We start from the raw sequence: 22851 nt of genomic DNA, 5'->3' as shown, positions 1-22851 counted from the left end.
TTTCCATTCAGGGAGTGAGTGTGCCATACACATACACTCACTGAGACATCATTTACTCATTACAACAACCTACCTGTACTCGGATAATAATAATAATCCCTTCAGCAATAGTCCAATGTCACGTTTTATACCCACAGAAATGTACACACTCCCCTCCGCCAGGTGGCGACACACCACATGTGCTGCGTTCCATCCATCCATTGAGCCAAAGAAGGAGGAGCACTTAGTGACGGGAAACTCGATTCCTTTTACTGACTCAAGTTGTACTCCAGCCAGTCTGTTGAAGACTCGCGAGTTTTGAACGACTCGCTCATCTCTGGTTATCCGCCATTGCTCCGCTGTCACACATACCGGCCCAGACCAGCTCGGGCAGTCTCCAGTGACGACACGCTAGCAGCCACGTAACGAAGATATGTTTTCCTGCAGAGCGGCCTGGCAAAGGTGTGGACCTTTGGCGAGGACAGCAGCCTTCAACTTGCCGCGGAATGGTGAGTGTCTACACTAAATATTACTTCTGATCTTTTCATTACTTTTTATTGTCCCCACAAAATATATAAGGACTCTCCTTTCACATTTGCCATTTTAAATACCGCAGATACAACTTTGGAATCAATTGTACAAATGTTCCACGGTAAAGTATGCCTTGTGAGGTTAAAATGTGACCTTGACCGCACAACTGTATGGAAGCATGGTTGCCACTGCACGTCACGTGGTGTGTGACCGTGGTCCAACCATCTAATGTGAAGATTACATAACACCATACTCCCGTTATTTAGGTTACCCATAGCTTCCTGGGGTCTGCCAGAACTTCAACAGCCAGTATATTATCATGCACAAATCAACATTTTTGCTTGAGTTTGGTTAAAATGTGCTTTTTGAAACGCATTTAAACATCCTAAAGGGGTACCGTATTTTCCGCACTATAAGGCGCACCTAAAAACCACAAATTTTCTCAAAAGCTAACAGTGCGCCTTATAACCCGGTGCGCTTTATTACGATTAATTTTCATAAAGTTTCGATCTCGCAACTTCGGTAAACAGCCGCCATCTTTTTTCCCGGTAGAACAGGAAGCGCTTCTTCTTCTACGCAAGCAACCGCCAAGGAAAGCACCCGCCCCCATAGAACAGGAAGCGCTTTAAGCAACCACCCGCCCCCGGAAGAAGAAGAAAAAACGCGCGGATATCACCGTACGTTTCATTTCCTGTTTACATCTGTAAAGACCACAAAATGGCTCCTACAAAGGACAAGGATCCGGTTCATAAAAAGACGCAATCTCTCCATCCGCACACGGATTACTACCGTATTTCACAGCAACTGATATTCCTGTGAACCGCACTGTGGAACGGGAGCACGTACGGTGAATATTCGCACCACAGGGAATGAGAAGTCATCCTTCACTGTGGTTCTAGCTTGCCATGCTAACTTCCACCCATGGTGATATTCAAAAGGAAGACCTTGCCAAAAGAGACCTTTCCAGCCATCATAAAAGCTAACTCGAAGGGATGGATGGATGAAGAAAAGATGAGCGAGTGGTTAAGGGAAGTTTACGCGAAGAGGCCGGGTGGCTTTTTTCACACAGCTCCGAAGGCGAACACACCTTCACTAAGACGGGCAGACAGCTCCGGACGACATACGCCAACATTTGCCAGTGGATCGTAAATGCCTGGGCAGATATTTCGGTCACAACTGTGGTCCGAGCTTTCCGGAAGGCAGGATTCACAGAACAACAGCGACACTGACTCCCGATGACTTCGACGAGACGGAACCGGCCATTTTGGATACCACGCTTGCGCAACTTTTCAATTCGGACACCGAAGACGAAGAATTCGAAGGATTTACGAATGAAGAATAACTTCAGAAGGTGAGCGCTATGTTTATTTTGTGTGTTGTGACATTAACGTTCGAGCAACATTATGTTACTATTGCTCTACACCATTTTGAATTTTACTATGTTTGTGATTGCACATTTGCGTACATTTTGGGACAGAGTTGTTAGAACGCTGGTTTTCAATATATTATTAAAGTTTGACTGAACTATCTGACTGTTTTTTTGACATTCACTTTAGCGCAGCGTTTTTTTGACATTCACTTTAGCGCAGCGTAGGCGCGGTTTATAGTCCGGGGCGGCTTATTGGTGGACAAAATTATGAAATATGTAATTCATAGAAGGTGCGGCTAATAATCCGGTGCGCCTTATAGTGCGGAAAATACGGTATATTATGATTTTAGTGGTATTTATTTTTTATTTTTTATTTTTTTGTCATAAAAAAAATACAATCATGTGTGCTTACGGACTGTATCCCTGCAGACTGTATTGATCTATATTGATATATAATGTAGGAACCAGAAATATTAATAACCGAAAGAAACAACCCTTTTGTGTGAATGCGTGTGAATGAGTATAAATGGGGGAGGGAGATTTTTTGGGTTGGTGCACTAATTGTAAGTGTATCTTGTGTTTTTTATGTTGATTTAATAATAATAATAATAATTATAATTATTATTATATTATTTAATAATAATAATAATAACATTTTTTTATTTTTTATTTCTTGTGCGGCCCTGTACCAATCGATCCACGAACCGGTACCGGGCCGTGGCCCGGTGGTTGGGGACCACTGGTCTACATCACAGGTTCAGTTCAGTTTCAGTTTATTTCGAACATGCATACAATACAATGTAATTCATCACACATTTCCAGTTGTTTCATAACAGCACGTCCGAAATGGAGTAGGAAGAATCAGAGCTTATTTAATCCGACCTCTTTTCATACCATAGCATTTTGATCCTATTTCCTTGTTCTCTGTAACAAAACAGTGGACAAATAAATAATAAACAAATAATATACCATAGTAAGTAAGCAAATATTAAATGCATAAATAATCTTTGTCTCAATAAAAATAGAATTAAAAAAAAGGGTTGCAGATATTCATCATAATTCTTGTTCTGTGAACTTTGTGAAGACCTGTAGTTTGAACAGTCTCTTAAACTGAATCATATTGGTGCTTTGTTTGATTCCTTTGGTTAAGTAATTTCATTCTACATACTGATATGCTAAGGATTTTGAGTGTTGTACGAGCATACAAATGTTTTAAATTAGATTTTCCTCTAAGGTTATATTTCTCCTCTTTTGTTGAGAAGAATTGTTGTACATTCTTGGGTAACAGGTGTCAAACTTAAGGCCCGATGGCCATTTATGTGGCTTGCAAAAGGCTGGAAATAAAAAATCAGTCTCTCGCTAAAAGTATTTGATCTTGGGTTGCACTATATACGATGTAAATGATATACATTTGGCCAACGATAGAGCTTTAAATACTATTGTTATATTGTGATAATGCATGTTGATGACATAAGAGCTGTGTCCTGCAAGTTTTGACAGCGTCAAGCATACGAAAGCATCCTCACCGCACTGTATCATTCTAACAACCCTCTATGGCGCCATGCAACTTAATCCTCACCTCCATGGCGGCAAATAAATAAAAATAAATAATGTTTCTTACAAGTATCGTCACAGGAGATGGAGCAATAGCTAAACATGCTACACTACACACTGTAAGAGGATATGCTAACCGCAAGTGAGAGCTCTTGAATGTAAACAAGGGTGGGCAGATTGATACAAATATAGGCAGTAATGATGCCAAGTATTTGAGGTGGCGACTTGTCCAGGGTGTACCCCGCCTTCCGCCCGATTGTAGCTGAGATAGGCTCCAGCGCCCCCCGCGACCCCAAAGGGAATAAGCGGTAGAAAATGGATGGATGGATGGATGATGCCAAGTATAATACCATTATATGGTCGATATAACAAGTGTTTTGGTGTTTTTTGCGAGTCTATGCAAGGGACCGATAAGTAGTGAGCATAGGGAAAGGAAAGGTGAAGTTACAGACGGACAAAAAGTCTCGCAAAGGTCAAGTATAAAAAGACAGCCCAACAGGGACACATTTTTTTACGCACGCACAACTTTTAGACACAGATTGCATTAAAAATACACACATCTGAATACAGACACACAACTCTTTAACGGCAGAAACGGAGCAAAAAGTAATGTGTAAAAAGACAGAGGAAATATGCACAGGCAGATTTTTGTTTACCCACAGACAAATCATTATACAGACAGACAACTTAAAAACTGCACACGCTGCACACACACTGACACACACACACATTAGTACACACACATGTGAATTGGATTACAGACACACAAATTGAGATACGCATTTGCAAATCATTTTGCTAGAATAATACTTCTATACAATAAGTTTAACTATGAAGTGTACATAGCACTTATTTTTCAGGTGTTTCGCTACTTTACATTCAAGATATCTTATCGTAATCAATCGTTATTAAAATTGAATTATTTGTGCAACCCTATCTGCCAGTTAGTATCCTCTACAGAAGGGTGCTTTTTTCAGCACAAATGGTTTTGCTGTGGTGCAAAAACGACAGCTCCTAATGCAAAGTAAAGCATAATGCTGCTACTACTACTACTACTACTACTACTACTACTACTACTAATAATAATAATAATAATAATAATAATGGATTCGATTGATATAGTGCTTTTCTTGACACTCAAAGCGAGAAGGTGGAAAGTCACATTTTGTAACCACAGCTGCCATGGGGTAGACTGAAATATATTATATATAAACATATTAGAATTCCATTCAGTTGCATCAATGACACATACATTTATCTTTACTTTGTATCTTAACAGCTGCTGTTTTTGCACCACAATAGAGCAAAATCATTGTTGTAGAGAATAGATATTTTGGCTCCGGCACCAAGCATACAGACAAGATCTGTCTTATCTAAGTGAGCGTGAACTGATGAAGTCTGCTCGGATGAAAGGCGAAACGTCTTTTAAGACAATCTGAACTACGGCTGGGCGATATTGCTGCAAACTCTATCATGATATACTGTAAGTGTTCTAATATCGGTCGATATTGGTAATTATATGTATATATATTTTATGACCTATCGAAAATAAGGACCAGGGGGCTCATGTGAAGAGAGTTGCGTGGCTTTCCTACTAAAAATGGACAAATCCAGAAAACGGTGTAGGCAAGTAAAAATTCTGATATATTAAAAGTGTTTGCATGCACAAATCCAAGCACATTTATTCGTTACGTTGCAATTTACTTGTAATCCGCCGCACACGTGTGCGTGGCCTGGCATGCTAATTGTAATGAAAATAGCCATGTGCTTGAGCTCGGCACAGTCTGACCAATCACAAGTGAGTAGAAGGTGCTTCTTTCTCGTGTTTGGAGCAAACTGCAGTGTGTCCATGTGCACATAGCTAATGATACATGCTACTTTAAAAAAATTGTTTTTATTCAAAACTTTATTTAACCAGGAAAAAATGCCATTGAGATTAAAAAACGCTTTTTCAAGGGAGTCCCGGCCAAGAGGCAGCAGAGTTACACATAAAATGACATTCACATTACACATTAAAATGACAGGATGAACATCAAGTAAAACAGTTACAGATAAGTGAGGCTCCTTCAAACGCTCCCAGTTTAGATTTAAAAGCATTTAAAGATAAAAATTCAGTCAGCTTCCAGTCTCTTTGTAGCATGTTCCAAGCATAAGGAGCTGCATAGACAAAAGCTTTTTTCCCTAGCTCAGTGCGAGCAAAAGAGACAAAGAGCAACAGCTGATCGTTGGATCTCAGTGCATAAGAGTTCGTACTTGTCTGTGAAATCAATGCACACATGTATTCGGGCAAAAGTCCCAGAAGAGCCTTGTAATTAAAAATGTACTAATGACAATGTCTCCTAATGGACAGAGAAGGCCATTCCACCCGAGAGTTTAATTTACAGTGGTGTCATGCCTCTACAGTTTGTGATGAACCTCAAAGAAGCATGGTAAACACAGCCCACCATCTGAAGACAGGAACGAGTAGCATTCATATAACATGTGGCAGAGACCAGGCACTTTTTAAACACCAAAAGAAAAACATATCTTATTACGGAACCCCAATTTAAGTTTTAGTTTCTTCACCAGTTCATCAATAAAAGGTTTAAAAGTGAGAGAGTCATCAATTAAAACACCAAGGTATTTATATTCATGCACCACTTTTATGACATTCCCTTCAAGAGTGGACACTCCCGGGGGAGTTTGAGGCACCTTCCTATGTTTGGGAAAACAGCATAAGTTTTGTCTTGTCAGCATTGAGAACCTGTTTTAAGTCAATAAGTGTATTCTGCACAGCGACAAAAGCTTACTGCAGGGAATTAACAGCTTGTTCAACAGATGATCCAGAGCAATAAATAATTGTATCATCAGCATATTAGCATCAGAGAAATGTTGTTTGAGATCATTGATGTATAAGATAAATAAGATGGGCCCTAATACAGATCCCTGAGGCACCCCTTTATGAACAGTGACAAATTCTGAACAAAGGCTAAGAGGTGGGTGACTCTGATCACCCCAAATGTAAAATATTTTTTGTAACTTATAACAAAATGTGTTTATACAGTTGCTCACATGAGTCAGATTACAGTTCCTTGTAGAAACCCCCCACAATAACCCCATTGCAATCCAGAGGGACAATTGCGGTAGAGGATGGATGGATTTGTTTAAAATCTTTTACAATTAAACATATTGTTCATATGTACCTGATGGGCACATCAGTCAGTCTGAGTAGGACAATTTGGCATTTTTTTATGTGAACTGTTACCCAGCATCTCCTGTGTGTGTTACTAAAGTATCCACAGCCTGTAGAAATGTTGTCGTGAGGCAGCGCCCATTTCCACATCGTCAGTCTTGATACATCTAAACATCGCCGTAAAAAAGGGCTTAAGACAGGTTTTTGTGCGTACACAAACTTGTTACGAGGGCCCATATGAAAAATATTTTTAAATGAAATCAGTTTAATTTAAAATGTAACCTTCCTCTGATTATAATTCCCTCAGCAATCAAGGCAGAACATAAAGGAAATGTCAACACAACCATGGAAAACAATCAATGTTAAGGAAATTATACAATCACACCTAATAATAACTGAAATTAAGGTGCAGAAACAAGAAATACAGTATGTAAGAAATTCCTAATAAAGTGTAACAAAATAGTGCAAAGTGTGAAAATGTAAAGAGAGAAATTTGAGAAGAAGTATTTTCTGCAAGTTTAGTGCCAGGAAGTTAGGGCTGTGCTCGGGTGAGCACGGCTTAGGTGGTCCACATTGATCTGACTACGGTCCTTTAAAAAAAAAAAAAAAAAGTCCTGCCATACTGTCAAAGTGACTTTTCCTGTTTTATCGACAATTTTTTTTGCTGTGCAGCATACAGTTTGTTTCTCTTCACACTCAAGAAGAAGAATCAATTGTGAGACAACAAGATGGCGCAACCATACTTGATAGTTGATACTGTTACCTGATTGGCTGTTAGCATATCACTCCCACTGATCAGTGGTCATTTCCTGAATTGCTCGGTAACCAGAGCGCTAGTGCCTTAGTTCATGCAACCAAACTTACTTAGCAACTCCTGGTTTCTTCTGACATAGAAAGAAAAAAAAAATTGAACGTTTTGTCAAATGCATTCTTTATTGATATAATTTACTATTGCGATATATATTGATATCGTTTTATCGCCCAGCACTTCCGCTTGTCCCTCTTGGGGTAGCGGGGGGGCTGGAGCCTATCCCCGCCCTAAGCTGAACAGTCCAGTTACGATTGATTCAATGCCTTAAGAAGTATCTAAAGCGGTCTGACAACACAGTAAATATGGCGACAAAGTTGTTCAGTTTGAAACACTGATCCCTTCTGCTCTGTCTTCCTATTCTCTGGAAGACCAGGTGCGCTTTAATGTTTTTATGAGCAAGTGCCAAAAAGTAGCCCCAATTCCATTTGTGATGGACCAAATTGTACTTGTAGAGGTCTACAAAATACGTTGCTTATGTTTGGACGAAAGGTAAAAAGGCATATAATGAGTTTTAAAATTAGCTGTGTTCGTGTGGAGATAACCTAAACCACAGGATATCATGGCTTAATCTTGTGACCTGAATCTCCTCTACTGTTCTTAAAGTGCATCATCTTTTCCTGTGCACAACCTTAGACCTGAGTGGATTACATGTTGCGTAAGAGGGGTAGGGAGTCGTGTCAGAATGCTGCAACTCTGAATAGGTTAAAGATATGTGGAGGTTGTATGCAGTGTTAGGCAAATATTTTTATAAATGTAATAACTCCAGTTACTTGTTACTTTTGCAAAAAAATTATGGAATTGCTGATACAATAATCATTGTTTAATAAATGTAATTAGTTACTAGGGAATGTAATCAATGTGTTACTTAAAAAATGCAGCTGACTGATGTTCCATGAGAGCAGAGTGTGTCCCTTTTAAAAGGCGTTGCCAAGTGACAGTGATGTCAGCCATAGTTCAGGACAGTATTTAGCAGCTGTTTGTTAGCTCAGCATCGGCAGTTTGCGGGCAGTGACTGTTTCGTGTTAGCGCTAGTTAATATAGGATATCAAGTTCATTGGGTGGCTGTTGCTTGCATTAGATAAAAGAGACTTCCTAAATTGAACATGCTGTACTTCTGACCACATACAACCACATCAAAAGTAGCGTGCCACGTTCTATCAAACGTACGTAAAAGTCATTAATTAGATATCTCTTGTTATTAAAGCCGTTTTTATCTAACGGTATGATACCTAACACTAGTTATATGTAGGATTTCCACCGATCTGATTGAAACCAATGGGATCCCCCAAAAAATGTAACAAATATGCAATCAGTAAAATCCAATGTAATGTCCAATTTACCGCAGCGGTAAATTATGTCACAATTTAAATTAGGAGGCAGCCGCCAATATTTTGAATAAGACAAGAACGTGCATGCAGTGTGGAACTCCTTCGGAGTTAATGACACGGATGAATAAAAGTCATCTGTAGTCTGTCTATTGCATCTGATCTTAAAATAATGGCAGTAAGCACCGTTCATTAGGGCTGCAATTAAGGACTATTTTGACAGTCACCTGATCATTGACTCGCTTAACGATTAGTCCTTCAATTGAATTAGAGAATGTTCCCCTACAAATTATTCAGTAGGTCTAATTTTGCCATTGGCTTTAAATTTCGCTTGAGACATTTGTAGGCATGTGCTAACTAACAATAAACATTATTATTCCATTCAGAAGTATTTATTTATACTGTAAATGTGCTGCTCATTAGGCTGCTACAAAATAAAAACAACTATTACACTTTTGTTAATTTAAAGAGGAACAGCACTTTTTTTGGAAATGTTTCCTGTTAATTACAATTCGTATGTGAGACAAGCACACATGTATTTTATTTATTTTTTATGCATTCTATGTCGTAAATGAATGCTAGCAAATGTCAGCTAACAATGGAAGTATTGGAAGTCATTGCGTCTGTTCAGCCTGTAAAGTGCCTAAAAAACATACAAAAACTTCCAACAACGTTTTATATACATGCTGTAAGTATATATTTAATGTTTTAACAGGCACATTCATAATAACATGTAATAATAACATATTATGGTAATTTTAAGCATACTGCGGGGTATTAATTTCACAGACACATCACAATGTTTATTTTCTTCAACAACAACTGTTACTAATCATGGCAAACTTCATGGGTGCCAACAAAGACTACTTTGGGACAAAAGATGATCCAGAACCTTATATTTTGAGACTTAATGTACGAAGGATGATCTACAAGTTTTAGAAGCTGTGTGCTAAACAGATCCAGCTTTAGTGACATATTTAGCATCATGTAGCAGTATTGCTAAGTGCTAAAAAAGAAATATAAACTACGATCATAATAAAACAACTATTTTCTGTACACTGTCTGCTCTCACTGCGATTAGGGCTGCAGCTAACGATTATTTTTCTATCGATTAATCTATAGATTATTTTTTTCGATTAATCGGTTAATCTATAGATTATTTTTTCGATTAATCTATAGATTATTTTTCCTTTTACCGATTATTTTTTTTATTTAAAATGAAGAGGAAAAAATAAATGTAGGCCAGTTTTTTCAAAAGGCATGGCTTTTATTTACAAAAAAAAAAGTATGGCCACTCAGTCAACATTGACAACAACATGACAAAATATTCTGTAACAATGTAAACATTTAAAACTTTTAACATTTAACAAAATTAAAAGTAGCTTATTTGCTTTTTAATGTGCAAATATAAAAGTAAACATCCAGTGCAAATCTTAATATTCTGGAATAGTATAAGCATTTAAAAAGTAAAAGTATTGCTTATTTTGCTTTAAAATGTGCAAAAATAAAGATAAACATCCAATACAAAAAAGTGCAAAACGGAAATATTCTGTAACAAGTGTAAACATTTCAACAAAAGTAAAAGTATTGCTTATTTGCTAAAATGTGCAAAAATAAAGCTAAACATCCAATACAAAAAAGTGTACAGTGTAAACATTTCAACAAAAGTAAAAGTATTGCTTATTTTGCTTAATAACACAACAATGATAGTATGATTAAAGTGAAAGTTAATTGTTGGTTTGTACATAGTATATGTAACTGTTAATGTTGTAAAAGGTATTTGCACAACTAATTAACGTTAGCGTTTGTGACACGTCTTGTGCCGTGGGGTTCTTTCAGGACCGACAGACTGAACGCCAGACGGCTTTGCCAGGTTCCAACTCTTTTCTCTTTCTTTCCTCGCTTTTCAGCTCCTCTTCCTCGCTCGCTCGTCGTCCCCTGTCTCTTGCGGCGTCGCTCCCGGCGCGCCCCGCCTCGCCGCTCGCTCGCCGCCGCCGCCTCTCCACAGCGTTAAAGAGGAGCGCGTCTTTGTAAACACTGAACAGGCACGCCAAACGCGCCTCTCAGAGCAAACGGTGCTTTAGTTTATGAATTTACAATGCAGATACAAATGACACATTCATGTTTTTGTGTAATAATGACAACGTATACGCACGCGGACGATTGACTAGTTGATGGTGATGGCAAGAACGCTGTCAGGGGTTTTCTTTTCAAATGTTCGTTCATAGCCGTTGTGCTGCTATGATAGGCCATTTCCGCTCGACACAGTGTGCATACAACAACATTATTAGGCCGTTTATTGAAATACTCCGACACTTTTGACGACTTTTGGCGTGCTTTTTTCCCCTCGCTCGCATCGTCTGCTTTGCGCTCCGCCATGACAGTAGTGTGACGTAAATATGCGACGCGCCGACGCACAAAAACGGCGTCGACATATTTACGTAACCGATGACGTCGACTACGTCGACGCGTCGTTTCAGCCTTAACTGCGATGCCGACTGACGGGATGTTTATAACTTCCCATTTAGATAAAGAATTAAGCAGCTGCTCAGTATGTCAGTAGTGCTTTATAGGCTGGTTAGCTCTCTGTGATCATGGCGCCGCTAAAAGTACTGTAGTTTCCAAACGTCAGCGCTTATAATAACGATACTAATACTTGCTTAATATTCAGGTCACAAGATTTAAATGTAGTGTTGCTGGCGGTTTTTGGATGTTTCTTTTAGAGGGCTTTGTGGGAAAAATGTAGTACTCCCATTAGCTGCATTGTTAGCCACCTCAGACTTGCCATCTTTTACAGATTAGAATGCATAAAAAAAGAAAGACGTACTGTATGTGTTCTTGTCTTACATGGGGATTGTAAGTGATAGTCAAAATTCCAAACAAGTGCAGTTTCCCTTTTAAAGATAAGGACCGGCAAAGTTCTGGTGAAAATAAAGTATATATTTTTTATATAAACAAAGAACAAACTCAAAATAGCAGCGATTTAAAACAAATAACAAATCGGAACTGCTACCAAAATATTTACAAAATGTAGATTGAATGCCATTTTGTGTCAGTTATTATTTCCATCTATATAGTTATGAGAAAAGTAGTTTGACATATTCTATCTTGATCATAATCAATGTGTTTGCTCTTTATACGAACTGTGTCAATTAATGCTGTTTTACACCCTAACAATGTCATGTTTTTCTCTGTTTTCCATTTTGTAATTTAGATCTTGGTGTCAATGCACTTGATATTCATCCCAGACAGTTTACAGATTGGGAAAACTAACTGAGATATATATGTCGAACTCCAAACACATTCTTTAAAAATGGGGTGGGGGATGCTCATGCCATATCAAGTAGTTTTGTGTGATTGTTTATTCATTTTCATTTTGTGTCTTTTGTCTTTCCAGGTTTGCAACGGAGGCAAATGTCATCTATGCCTGGTGGCTCTGGAGAAAACATAGTTTACGCTGTGCTGTGTGGTGGAGCCTTTGTTGGTGCTGTAACATACGTGAGTTATAGTATTTTATTGCTTTGTATTTTCAACATAGTTGTTTAGGGGCCCGAAAATGAACCCAATTATACCTCTAAATTCAAACACAATCTAGGACGCAGGTTGAGTTCCAAGTTCTTCAGATTGCGAAATAATAAATCTAGAAGAACCTCTTCTTCCGGGAAGCATTGTCACTCCCAAAATCTGTTCCAGAGATATTTTAATTAGTTGTACAGCCACTGTTTTACAATAGAATAGTGAGTACTTTATTGATCCCTGGGGGAAATTCAGCACCACAGTTCGCTCACAATAGACAATAAACACATAGGTATTTTTTTTTACATGTGAATGATATAAATACAGTCTATTATACAGCATTATTCACATGTGAATAATATAAATATAGTCTATTATACAGCATTATTCACATGTGAATAATATAAATACATTATACATATATCCATCCATTTTCTACCGCTTATTCCCTTTTGGGGTCGCGGGGGGCGCTGGAGCCTATCTCAGCTACAATCGGGCGGAAGGCGGGGTACACCCTGGACAAGTCGCCACCTCATCGCAGGACCAACACAGATAGACAGACAACATTCACACTCACATTCACACACTAGGGCCAATTTAGTGTTGCCAATCAACCTATCCCCAGGTGCATGTCTTTGGAAGTGGGAGGAAGCCGGAGTACCCGTAGGGAACCCACGCAGTCACGGGGAGAACATGCAAACTCCACACAGAAAGATCCCGAGCCCGGGATTGAACCCAAGACTACTCAGGACCTTCGTATTGTGAGGCAGATGCACTAACCCCTCTTCCACCGTGACGCCCATTATACATATAATGTATAGTTATATATAAATTTTTTTTTTTAAGGCTTCCATTAATGTCCTTTTAGCCTTGATTGATTGATTGATTGAGACTTTTATTAGTAGGTTGCACAGTGAAGTACATCGTCCGTACAATTGACCACTAAATGGTAACACCCGAATAAGTTTTTCAACTTGTTTAAGTCGGGGTCCACTTAAATTGATTCATGATACAGATACAGGTAAAAGCCAGTAAATTAGAATATTTTGAAAAACTTGATTTATTTCAGTAATTGCATTCAAAAGGTGTAACTTGTACATTATATTTATTCATTGCACACAGACTGATGCATTCAAATGTTTATTTCATTTAATTTTGATGATTTGAAGTGGCAACAAATGAAAATCCAAAATTCCGTGTGTCACAAAATTAGAATATTACTTAAGGCTAATACAAAAAAGGGATTTTTAGAAATGTTGGCCAACTGAAAAGTATGAAAATGAAAAATATGAGCATGTACAATACTCAATACTTGGTTGGAGGTCCTTTTGCCTCAATTACTGCGTTAATGCGGCGTGGCATGGAGTCCGTAAACCAGGCACGGGTAGATTTTGCGCTGTGTGCAGGCGCCAAGTCCTGTTGGAACTTGAAATCTCCATCTCCATAGAGCAGGTCAGCAGCAGGAAGCATGAAGTGCTCTAAAACTTGCTGGTCGACGGCTGCGTTGACCCTGGATCTCAGGAAACAGAGTGGACCGACACCAGCTGGACTGCTGCTGAGTGGTCCAAAGTCATGTTTTCTGACGAAAGCAAATTTTGCATTTCCTTTGGAAATCGAGGTCCCAGAGTCTGGAGGAAGACAGGAGAGGCACAGGATCCACGTTGCCTGAAGTCTAGTGTAAAGTTTCCACCATCAGTGATGGTTTGGGGTGCCATGTCATCTGCTGGTGTCGGTCCACTCTGTTTCCTGAGATCCAGGGTCAACGCAGCCGTCTACCAGCAAGTTTTAGAGCACTTCATGCTTCCTGCTGCTGACCTGCTCTATGGAGATGGAGATTTCAAGTTCCAACAGGACTTGGCGCCTGCACACAGCGCAAAATCTACCCGTGCATGGTTTACGGACCATGGTATTTCTGTTCTAAATTGGCCCGCCAACTCCCCTGACCTTAGCCCCATAGAAAATCTGTGGGGTATTGTGAAAAGGAAGATGCAGAATGCCAGACCCAAAAAGGCAGAAGAGTTGAAGGCCACTATCAGAGCAACCTGGGCTCTCATAACACCTGAGCAGTGCCAGAAACTCATCGACTCCATGCCACGCCGCATTAACGCAGTAATTGAGGCAAAAGGAGCTCCAACCAAGTATTGAGTATTGTACATGCTCATATTTTTCATTTTCATACTTTTCAGTTGGCCAACATTTCTAAAAATCCCTTTTTTGTATTAGCCTTAAGTAATATTCTAATTTTGTGACACACGGAATTTTGGATTTTCATTTGTTGCCACTTCAAATCATCAAAATTAAATGAAATAAACATTTGAATGCATCAGTCTGTGTGCAATGAATAAATATAATGTACAAGTTACACCTTTTGAATGCAATTACTGAAATAAATCAAGTTTTTCAAAATATTCTAATTTACTGGCTTTTACCTGTATATACTATCATATATACTATCATCATAATACAGTCACATTTCAATACTGTTATTGCATTGGATAATAATACAATCTGTTGATCAGCTTGACATGCATTTGCATCACTGAACTCTGCTAAGCAATGTGGTCTACATACAACACACAAAGACAAATATATGTTTCAAAGGGCTTCTTTATTTCAGGCCAGAACAAATTGACAAAACTATTTTAAATATCTGCAACATAACATAAGTAACAAACAGCATAATAACAACATGTCACAACATAGCTGTAAACCTGGCTTCATTCACCCCATCAAATTGAACCACAGTTTCAATACTGAACATCCTTTGCGGTCAATGTTGGTCCAGTGTTTGGACAGTGACAGTTTTTTTTAATGATATTGTCTTTCCAGTTTCCACCACCATTACGGATTAGAAATAAATCAGTCAAAAAATCTGCATGCAAGTGGAATGTCAACTGTCAACTTAATTTCTGAGCTGTGACAAAAATGTAATTTACTATTTAGGAATTAACGCTGTTTGGTACAGTATTGCAGGGAGTGTGCCTAAACACAGTCACACACTGAAAATAAAACCACCATTTTAACACTTGGATGAAAATAATTTGCAGTAAATGAAAATATTCAAATAAGAGTATCAAATTGTTCTCTTGTTTAACCCTTACAGTATATTGGGAACTTTTTTGTCCTTTCAGGTAAATATTTGCTCTATGTTTGACGATAACTTTGGTTGTTATTCCAAATGGAATTATTTTTTTCAAAGAGATTTTTTTTAACATTTAATTCTAGTATTTCATTTAAAATTCTTTGAAATGTCAACTATTCACAGGGAAATAATTTTAGCCCAATTTAGTAGAAGACGAAAAAGTTAAGTCAAACGTTTTTAGATTCATATATTCAACTTTTTTGATACAAATATCTTTATCAATTTCAGTCCTAAATAAAAATAGCAAATATGTCATGTTTCCCCCCCTTTTTTAACTCTTTAAATGCACATTTGATCTAATTATATAATTTTCTTTATTTTGAAAAATGTGTATAAAATGAGTAATCATAGTTTCAATCAATCAATCAATCATAAAATAGATGTGTTTTTAAATGTACATGTTTTTAGCCATTTAAAATAAAATATTTGCATTCACCGATTATGCAAATTATTTGATGTCATATTGACCACGCCCCTAGGCGCCACGGGTATATTGGCAATCTGGGGAAAAGCCTGCATGATCCATATGAGACATTTTCAAACATTACAAAAGTAAGACGATTATGATTTCTCTCCTCAGGTATACAAGACTGTGTCCACTGACAATGCCAGGTACAAAGATCGCATTGAGGAAATCAGTGCTAGAAGCAAGGAACAGTGGGTTCCCAAACCATGCCCTCCTCAGAGTAAGTACTTCTTAAGGCCCAAAAAATAATCGCAAATTCACTTCCCCTAAGCTTAAAGTACCAGTAGAGTGGAAAAACAAGTTGCTTCTATATTAAAGCTGTTATCATATAGATCTGATTTATAACACCGAAAGACTTACACAGTTTGCGAGTAAATAGATATGATCAAAATAGTATCACTCTCACAGAGATTCCCGATCAATTTTGAGGGATAGGATAGACTTTTTTTTTTTATCCCACAATCGGGAAATCACATTGTTGCAGTGCTAGTTTTTACATACAGTAACAGATGTAAAGCGTAATGACAAAATAAAATGTTTTAATAAATACTACATATTGCTCACTAATATGTATAGATAGAAGATAAAATACAACAAAAAACACTAACATCCGTATTGCACACCACGAAAAAATCAAACATCACAGTGATCACGTAGGTGTGTTGTAAAGTCTTATGGCTGTGGGTAGAAAGGACCTGCGGTAGCGCTCCTTCTTGCACTGTGGATGTAATAGTCTAATGTTGAAGGAGCTACACAGGGCCTCCACAGTGTTGTGCATCCTGCCCACCTTCACACTGTATGTGAAGTGCCACACAAGGGGCAGTAAAACTTTGGACTTGCTGTGTGCTAATGTCAAGGACGCATACACAGCCACCCCACTGCCCCCTCTTGGATGCTCTGATCACAACCTTGTTCATCTTCTGCTACATGACATCCCTGTGGTGAAAAAACAGCCACCACAAAGGAGAGGTGTGTTGAAGTGGACAGAGGGGGCATGTGAGCAGTTGAGGGACTGTTTCGATATCCATCAAGCGGTGCGGCTTGATAGATTGTCTTACTGAAACATTTGGCCAGATTTTTGAGCGGCGTGTGTAATGTTCTATTTTCTCAATAAAACATCAAAGTTTTGGTCTTACCGTTGCTTGCTAGAGTCATTTATCGAACAGGCTTTATCAACCTGCAGTCCATACATATCTCTTATGTGTGACTGGCATCAACTAGTTACACTTCTCATTATACAATGTACCATACAAAACTTGCTTCAAGGTCAGCACAACTAAAAATAATTCATACACAAGGCGCACTGGGTTAAGGTGCACTGTTGGTTTTTGAGAAAATGAAATTATTTTAAGTGCGCCTGATAGTCTGAAAAATACGGTAAGTAAGACAGTCTCCCATCCAGTTACAGTACCCCCAGAATTTTAAAGTACCAACATGGATAACATTGCTGAGCCAGTTAAATTACTTAAATGTGCAAGGGAAAGCCAGAGACTTATTATGTTGTATCCTTTGAATCTGACCTAATTCCAACAAATAGGCTCAACCTACAGATAGAATATGTAGTTGGTCCTATTACATTTTTTTATTATGTGTTATAGATAAAAACTGAATAAAATCGCACCCGCTATTACAGGGTATTTTTTTTTTTTTTTTTTTTTTTTTTAAAACGTTCAGCCCTAATTCCTGTCATAAACCTATTTGCATTGCATCTAATTAAATTACAATGAATCACTTTAAAATAGGGCTGGGTGATATGGCCTAAAACAAAATCTTAAATGTTTTCACAAATATTTCGAGTTATGATTTTATTTTCTTACCTTAATTTTTTTTTTTATAATTACAAATAACAGCAATAATTCAAAGCAAGTTCAGCTTTTATTCACTTTTACTTTTGTTAAATCTTAACAAAAGTTGCCCCTTTTTCCCTTCTTACATTATATTCTCTCCACATGGTCATGTGTTTACAATTGTACTGTGCTCGTGTGTCATGAAAAGAAATGCATTTACAATACTGTCACTGTCCGATTCAGAAAACGCTGACTCTTTGTCTATTTTTTTACAGGCAAGAATGATGATGAGGATGGTAAGTTAAATTGGAAAGATTAAATATGCTATGTTTGTTTGTTACCTGACAACCGAATGTTCTGAGACTACTTCCAAAAAAGTGTGCGTGAAAATCTGACTAAAAGTCTATGTATGACAGAAATCCCAAATTTGTATATGAACATAAATAGGGTACCCATAATGTCTTGAAAAGCTTTAAAATGTCCAAAATCTAATAATTTGAATTTAAGGTCTTAAAAAGCACTTGTTTTAAATTTTGCTTATCATCCGCAATCCTTATGTGAGACAAGAGCACACACTGTGTTCTAAATATCGAAAAACTGCTAGTATGAGGCAGCTAACAATGCATGTAATGGGATTAATCTATTCCGCCTATAAAGCCCTATAAAAAAAACTGCCAACAACGCTCTATTTACATGCCGTAACCTGCTAACCAAGCTATAGTTGTTATTGTAGGAGTTAACATAGGGATTTATTGTAATTTACGTTTTATAAACATCTGCTTTTTTCCCACACTTTGAACCCTGTGCTTTATACAATGCTGCAGCTAATTTATGGATTTTTTGGGGGTTCACAAGATTCACATGCCGCCAATAAATTTTGCCTCATCACATCAGACCAATGAATTTGTTCACATTCAATCAAACAGGTACAATATCATTCCGTCAGTCATTTAGCGCATTATTCTAGTACCCTTTTCAAGACGCGACGAAATGAACATAAAGTGGCCAAAAAAAGGAAATGGCCGATGAACGAATATCCACCACCACAAGGGGTTATCAAAACGCTGGACCGCCGCACGCCGAAGAAGAAGAATATTTCGTTCGTGTTAGCTACAACACTAACATGTTAACAAAGGAGAATTGTAGTATAAATAATAAAGTTAGTAATATTAATTTAAAATGGCATTCTCTTTGTATTGTTTCAGTTTCGTAAATTCACCAAAACGGCACCGGGGAGTTATTGAGTTTGTTTAGTTGTTTGGAGAGCTACCTTCCGCAGCTAGTAGGTCCATGATGATTACTTCTGTTTGGTTTGATCAGCTGTGTGACAGGCAAACAAATAAACATTTACAAAATCTTTTGTACCGGTATATAACTGCCACTTATAGTCTCGAAGGACTAATATACAGTATGTAAAAAAATATATATTTTAAAATTTGGTAGATTCAGCTTTCTGCGATGAGGTGGCGACTTGTCCAGGGTGTACCCCGCCTACCGCCCGAATGCAGCTGAGATAGGCTCCAGCGACCCCAAAAGGGACAAGCGGTAGAAAATGGATGGATGGAAGGTTCAGCTTAACCCAGTGGTTCTCAAACTTTTTTTGTCATCCCCCACTTTGGACAAGGGGGAGTTTTCAAGCCCCACCTGCCCCCATCGCCCCAACAGAACGCTAATGCCAAGCTTAACATTTTCAAATTTATTGAACATCAAGTAACATCAAGTTGTATACATTCAAACTCAATAACATAAAATAACATCAAGTCCAATAATGAATAAAATAACTGTGCAGCTGTGGTATAACTTGCCCATCCATCCATCCATTTTCTACCGCTTATTCCCTTTGGGGTTGCGGGGGGCGCTGGAGCCTATCTCAGCTACAATCGGGCGGAAGGCGGGGTACAACCTGGACAAGTTGCCACCTCATCACAGGGCCAACACAGATAGACAGACAACATTCACACTCCCATTCACACACTAGGGCCAATTTAGTGTTGCCAATCAACCTATCCCCAGGTGCATGTCTTTGGAGGCGGGAGGAAGCCGGAGTACCCGGAGGGAACCCACGCAGTCACGGGGAGGACATGCAAACTCCACACAGAAAAATCCCGAGCCCGGGATTGAACCCAAGACTACTCAGGACCTTCGTATTGTGAGGCAGATGCACTAACCCCTCTGCCACCGTGCTGCCTGGTATAACTTGCATCAAGTTCAATAATAAATAAAATAACTTGCATCAAGTTCAATAATAAATAAAACAAAAGTGTTATAACTTGCATCAAGTTCAATAATAAATCAAAAAAAGTGTTATAACTTGCATCAAGTTCAATAATAAATCAAATAAAAGTGTTATAACTTGCATCAAGTTCAATAATAAATCAAATAACTTGCATCAAGTTCAAAATAAATAAAATAAAAGTGCCACTTTGCAATCTTTGCAAAAAAAAGGAGGAGCTATGCATTTGGCAAGACAGGGCAAGTGACAGCACTTTGCCCCGGGAGAGCCACCTTGCTTCACTGTGAAACACATACTTGCCAACCCTCCCGGATTTTCCGGGAGACTCCCAAAATTCAGCGCTTCTCCCGAAAACCTCCCGGGACAAATTTTCTCCCGAAAATCTCCCGAAATTCAGGCGTACCTGAGTGACGTGTCGACAGCATGTTTTCACGTCCGCTTTCCCACAATATAAACAGCGTGCCTGCCCAATCACGTTAGAACTGTAGAATGATCGAGGGCGAGTTCTTGGTTTCTTACGTGGGTTTATTGTTAGGCAGTTTCATTAACGTCCTCCCAGCACGGCAACAACACACAACAACAGCAGTCACGTTTTCGTCTACCGTAAAGCAGTTCGTCTGCCGTAAACAGCAATGTTGTGACACTCGTAAACAGGGCAATACTGCCATCTAATGTACATGCATATGTGACATTAACATCTAGGGCTTTTAGAGAGTGCAGTGCACAACTGCGCACACAACAAGGAGACAAAGCAGAGTGCATCATCAGAGAGGGTGTTCAGCATGGTCAGAAATATAGTGACAGAGAATAGAACAAGGATGGACAATTCAACCCTTATCTCAACAATGAGTAGATGAGTGTTATGTGTGTGTATATGTGTAAATAAATGAACACTGAAATTCAAGTATTTCTTTTATATATATATATATATATATATATATATATATATATATATATATATATATATATATATATATATATATATATATATATATATATATAGCTAGAATTCACTGAAAGTCAAGTATTTCTTATATATATATATATATATATATATATATATATATATATGTGAAATACTTGACTTGGTGAATTCTAGCTGTAAATATACTCCTCCCCTCTTAACCACGCCCCCACTCCCAACCACGCCCCCCACCCCCACCTCCCGAAATCGGAGGTCTCAAGGTTGGCAAGAATGGTGAAACAGCACGGCTGTATGATCAGCTCCCATTTCCTCACACAGTGCAGAGAACAGTCGCGCTTTCAGTGGTCGTGTTTTGATCAAATTTACCGCGCTCACATCTGTTAAAACCTCATTGAGTTCGGGGCTGAGCTGCCTTGACGCGAATGCTTCCCAGTGTGTCCAATGCGCATTTGGCGCAACCCTCTTTATTAGAGCCTGCAGCTTGTTTCTTGACCCTGCCATGGTCATTGCGCCATCAGAGCAAAAGCCCACACAGTTTTCCCATTTAAGGTCGTGTTCTTTGAGGAAACTGTCCATGATCTTGAACAGCTCATCAGCAGAGGCTCTATTTTTGATGTATTTGCAAAACAGCAACTCCTCGCACAGTGACTCGCCATTCACAAAGCGGACGTATGCGATGAACAGGCAGTCTTTATTGCTGTCAGTAGCTTCGTCCACTTGTAAAGCAAAACGACTTTCTTTTCATTTGTCTCCGAGTTGTTCCTCAAGATCACTTGCAATGTCGCATATACGTCTCGCAACTGTGTCGTTTGACAGTGGGACAGCTTTTCATTTTGCTGCGCTTGTCTCGTCAAGTTTGTTCCGCTTAGCCCCGCCCCCATTAGTTACTGTTGCTATGTCTGTCAAACTTTTGCTCCTACCTAGAAATGTAAAGCCTACAGGAAAAATAAGTAATTTACATTTATTTATATAGCGGATTTCACAGACAGAATCACAAAGTGATTTACAGTGTGTATAGAAAATGAAAGCATAGTAAAAAAAAAAAAATCTAAAAATCTAAAAAAAAAAAAAAAAAATTACCGTATTTTCCGCACTATAAGGCGCACCGGATTATTAGCCGCACCTTCAATGAATGGCATATTTCATAACTTTGTCCACCAATAAGCCGCCCCGGACTATAAGCCGCGCCTACGCTGCGCTAAAGGGAATGTCAAAAAAACAGTCAGATAGGTCAGTCAAACTTTAATAATATATTAAAAACCAGCGTTCTAACAACTCTGTTCACTCCCAAAATGTACGCAAATGTGCAATCACAAACATAGTAAAATTCAAAATAGTGCAGAGCAATAGCAACATAATGTTGCTCGAACGTTAATGTCACAACACACAAAATAAACATAGCGCTCACTTTCTGAAGTTATTCTTCATTCGTAAATCCTTCGTCTTCGGTGTCCGAAGTGAAAAGTTGGGCAAATTTACGATCCACTGGCAGATGTTGGCGTCGTCTGGCGCTGCCTCCTCGTCTTAGTGAAGGTGTGTTCGCCTTCTGTCATCCATTGTTCCCACGCAGTTAGCAGTCTAGCTTCGAATGCCCTGTTGACACCAATATCTAGCGGCTGGAGGTCTTTTGTCAATCCACCCGGAATGACGGCGAGTATTGAATTAAGCGCGTAAGCGTGTCTCTCAATGTGCTGTTATGAGCTAGCAAATATAACAACTACACTACCCAGCATGCAACGATAGTTACGAGCATGCGCGGTAGCCCTGAGAAGCGTTGTATGCTGGGAGTTAGAATGTGGTTATGAGCACGCTGTGAGTAAACGTTGAGAACTCAGTTAACACGCCTCGTCTGCATTATTTATAATTAGACAGACAACACACTTAATAGGAGCCATTTTGGGGTCTTTACATAAACACACAAATGGAAATGAAACGTCACATATCCCAGCATGCACCGCGCGCTTCTTCTACGGGGAAAAAAGATGGTGGCTGTTTACCGTAGTTGCGAGACCTAAACTTTATGAAAATGAATCTTAATATT

The 22851-nt window shown here is 38.6% G+C and overlaps 1 protein-coding gene across 2 annotated transcripts in view; it reads left to right on the top strand.

The window, feature by feature from the left end:
• The first annotated feature begins 260 nt into the window (after positions 1-260).
• mgarpa (mitochondria localized glutamic acid rich protein a) overlaps positions 261-22851 on the top strand; it is a 46123-nt gene continuing 23532 nt past the window's right edge. The window contains exons 1-4 of one of the 2 annotated variants that reach the window (XM_061979632.2): positions 261-488; positions 12139-12239; positions 15980-16085; positions 17928-17948. In XM_061979632.2, coding sequence (XP_061835616.1) covers positions 413-488; positions 12139-12239; positions 15980-16085; positions 17928-17948 — 304 coding nt within the window. In that variant the 5' untranslated portion in view covers positions 261-412. The remainder of the gene's footprint in view (positions 489-12138; positions 12240-15979; positions 16086-17927; positions 17949-22851) is intronic. The other variant, XM_061979631.2, reaches the window with a different exon arrangement.

This window comes from Nerophis lumbriciformis, linkage group LG19, assembly GCF_033978685.3.
Source record: "Nerophis lumbriciformis linkage group LG19, RoL_Nlum_v2.1, whole genome shotgun sequence".
Taxonomy (NCBI): Eukaryota; Metazoa; Chordata; class Actinopteri; order Syngnathiformes; family Syngnathidae; genus Nerophis; species Nerophis lumbriciformis.
The sequence above is the reverse complement of the archived record's forward strand: the minus strand, read 5'-3'. Positions and strand labels throughout refer to the sequence as shown.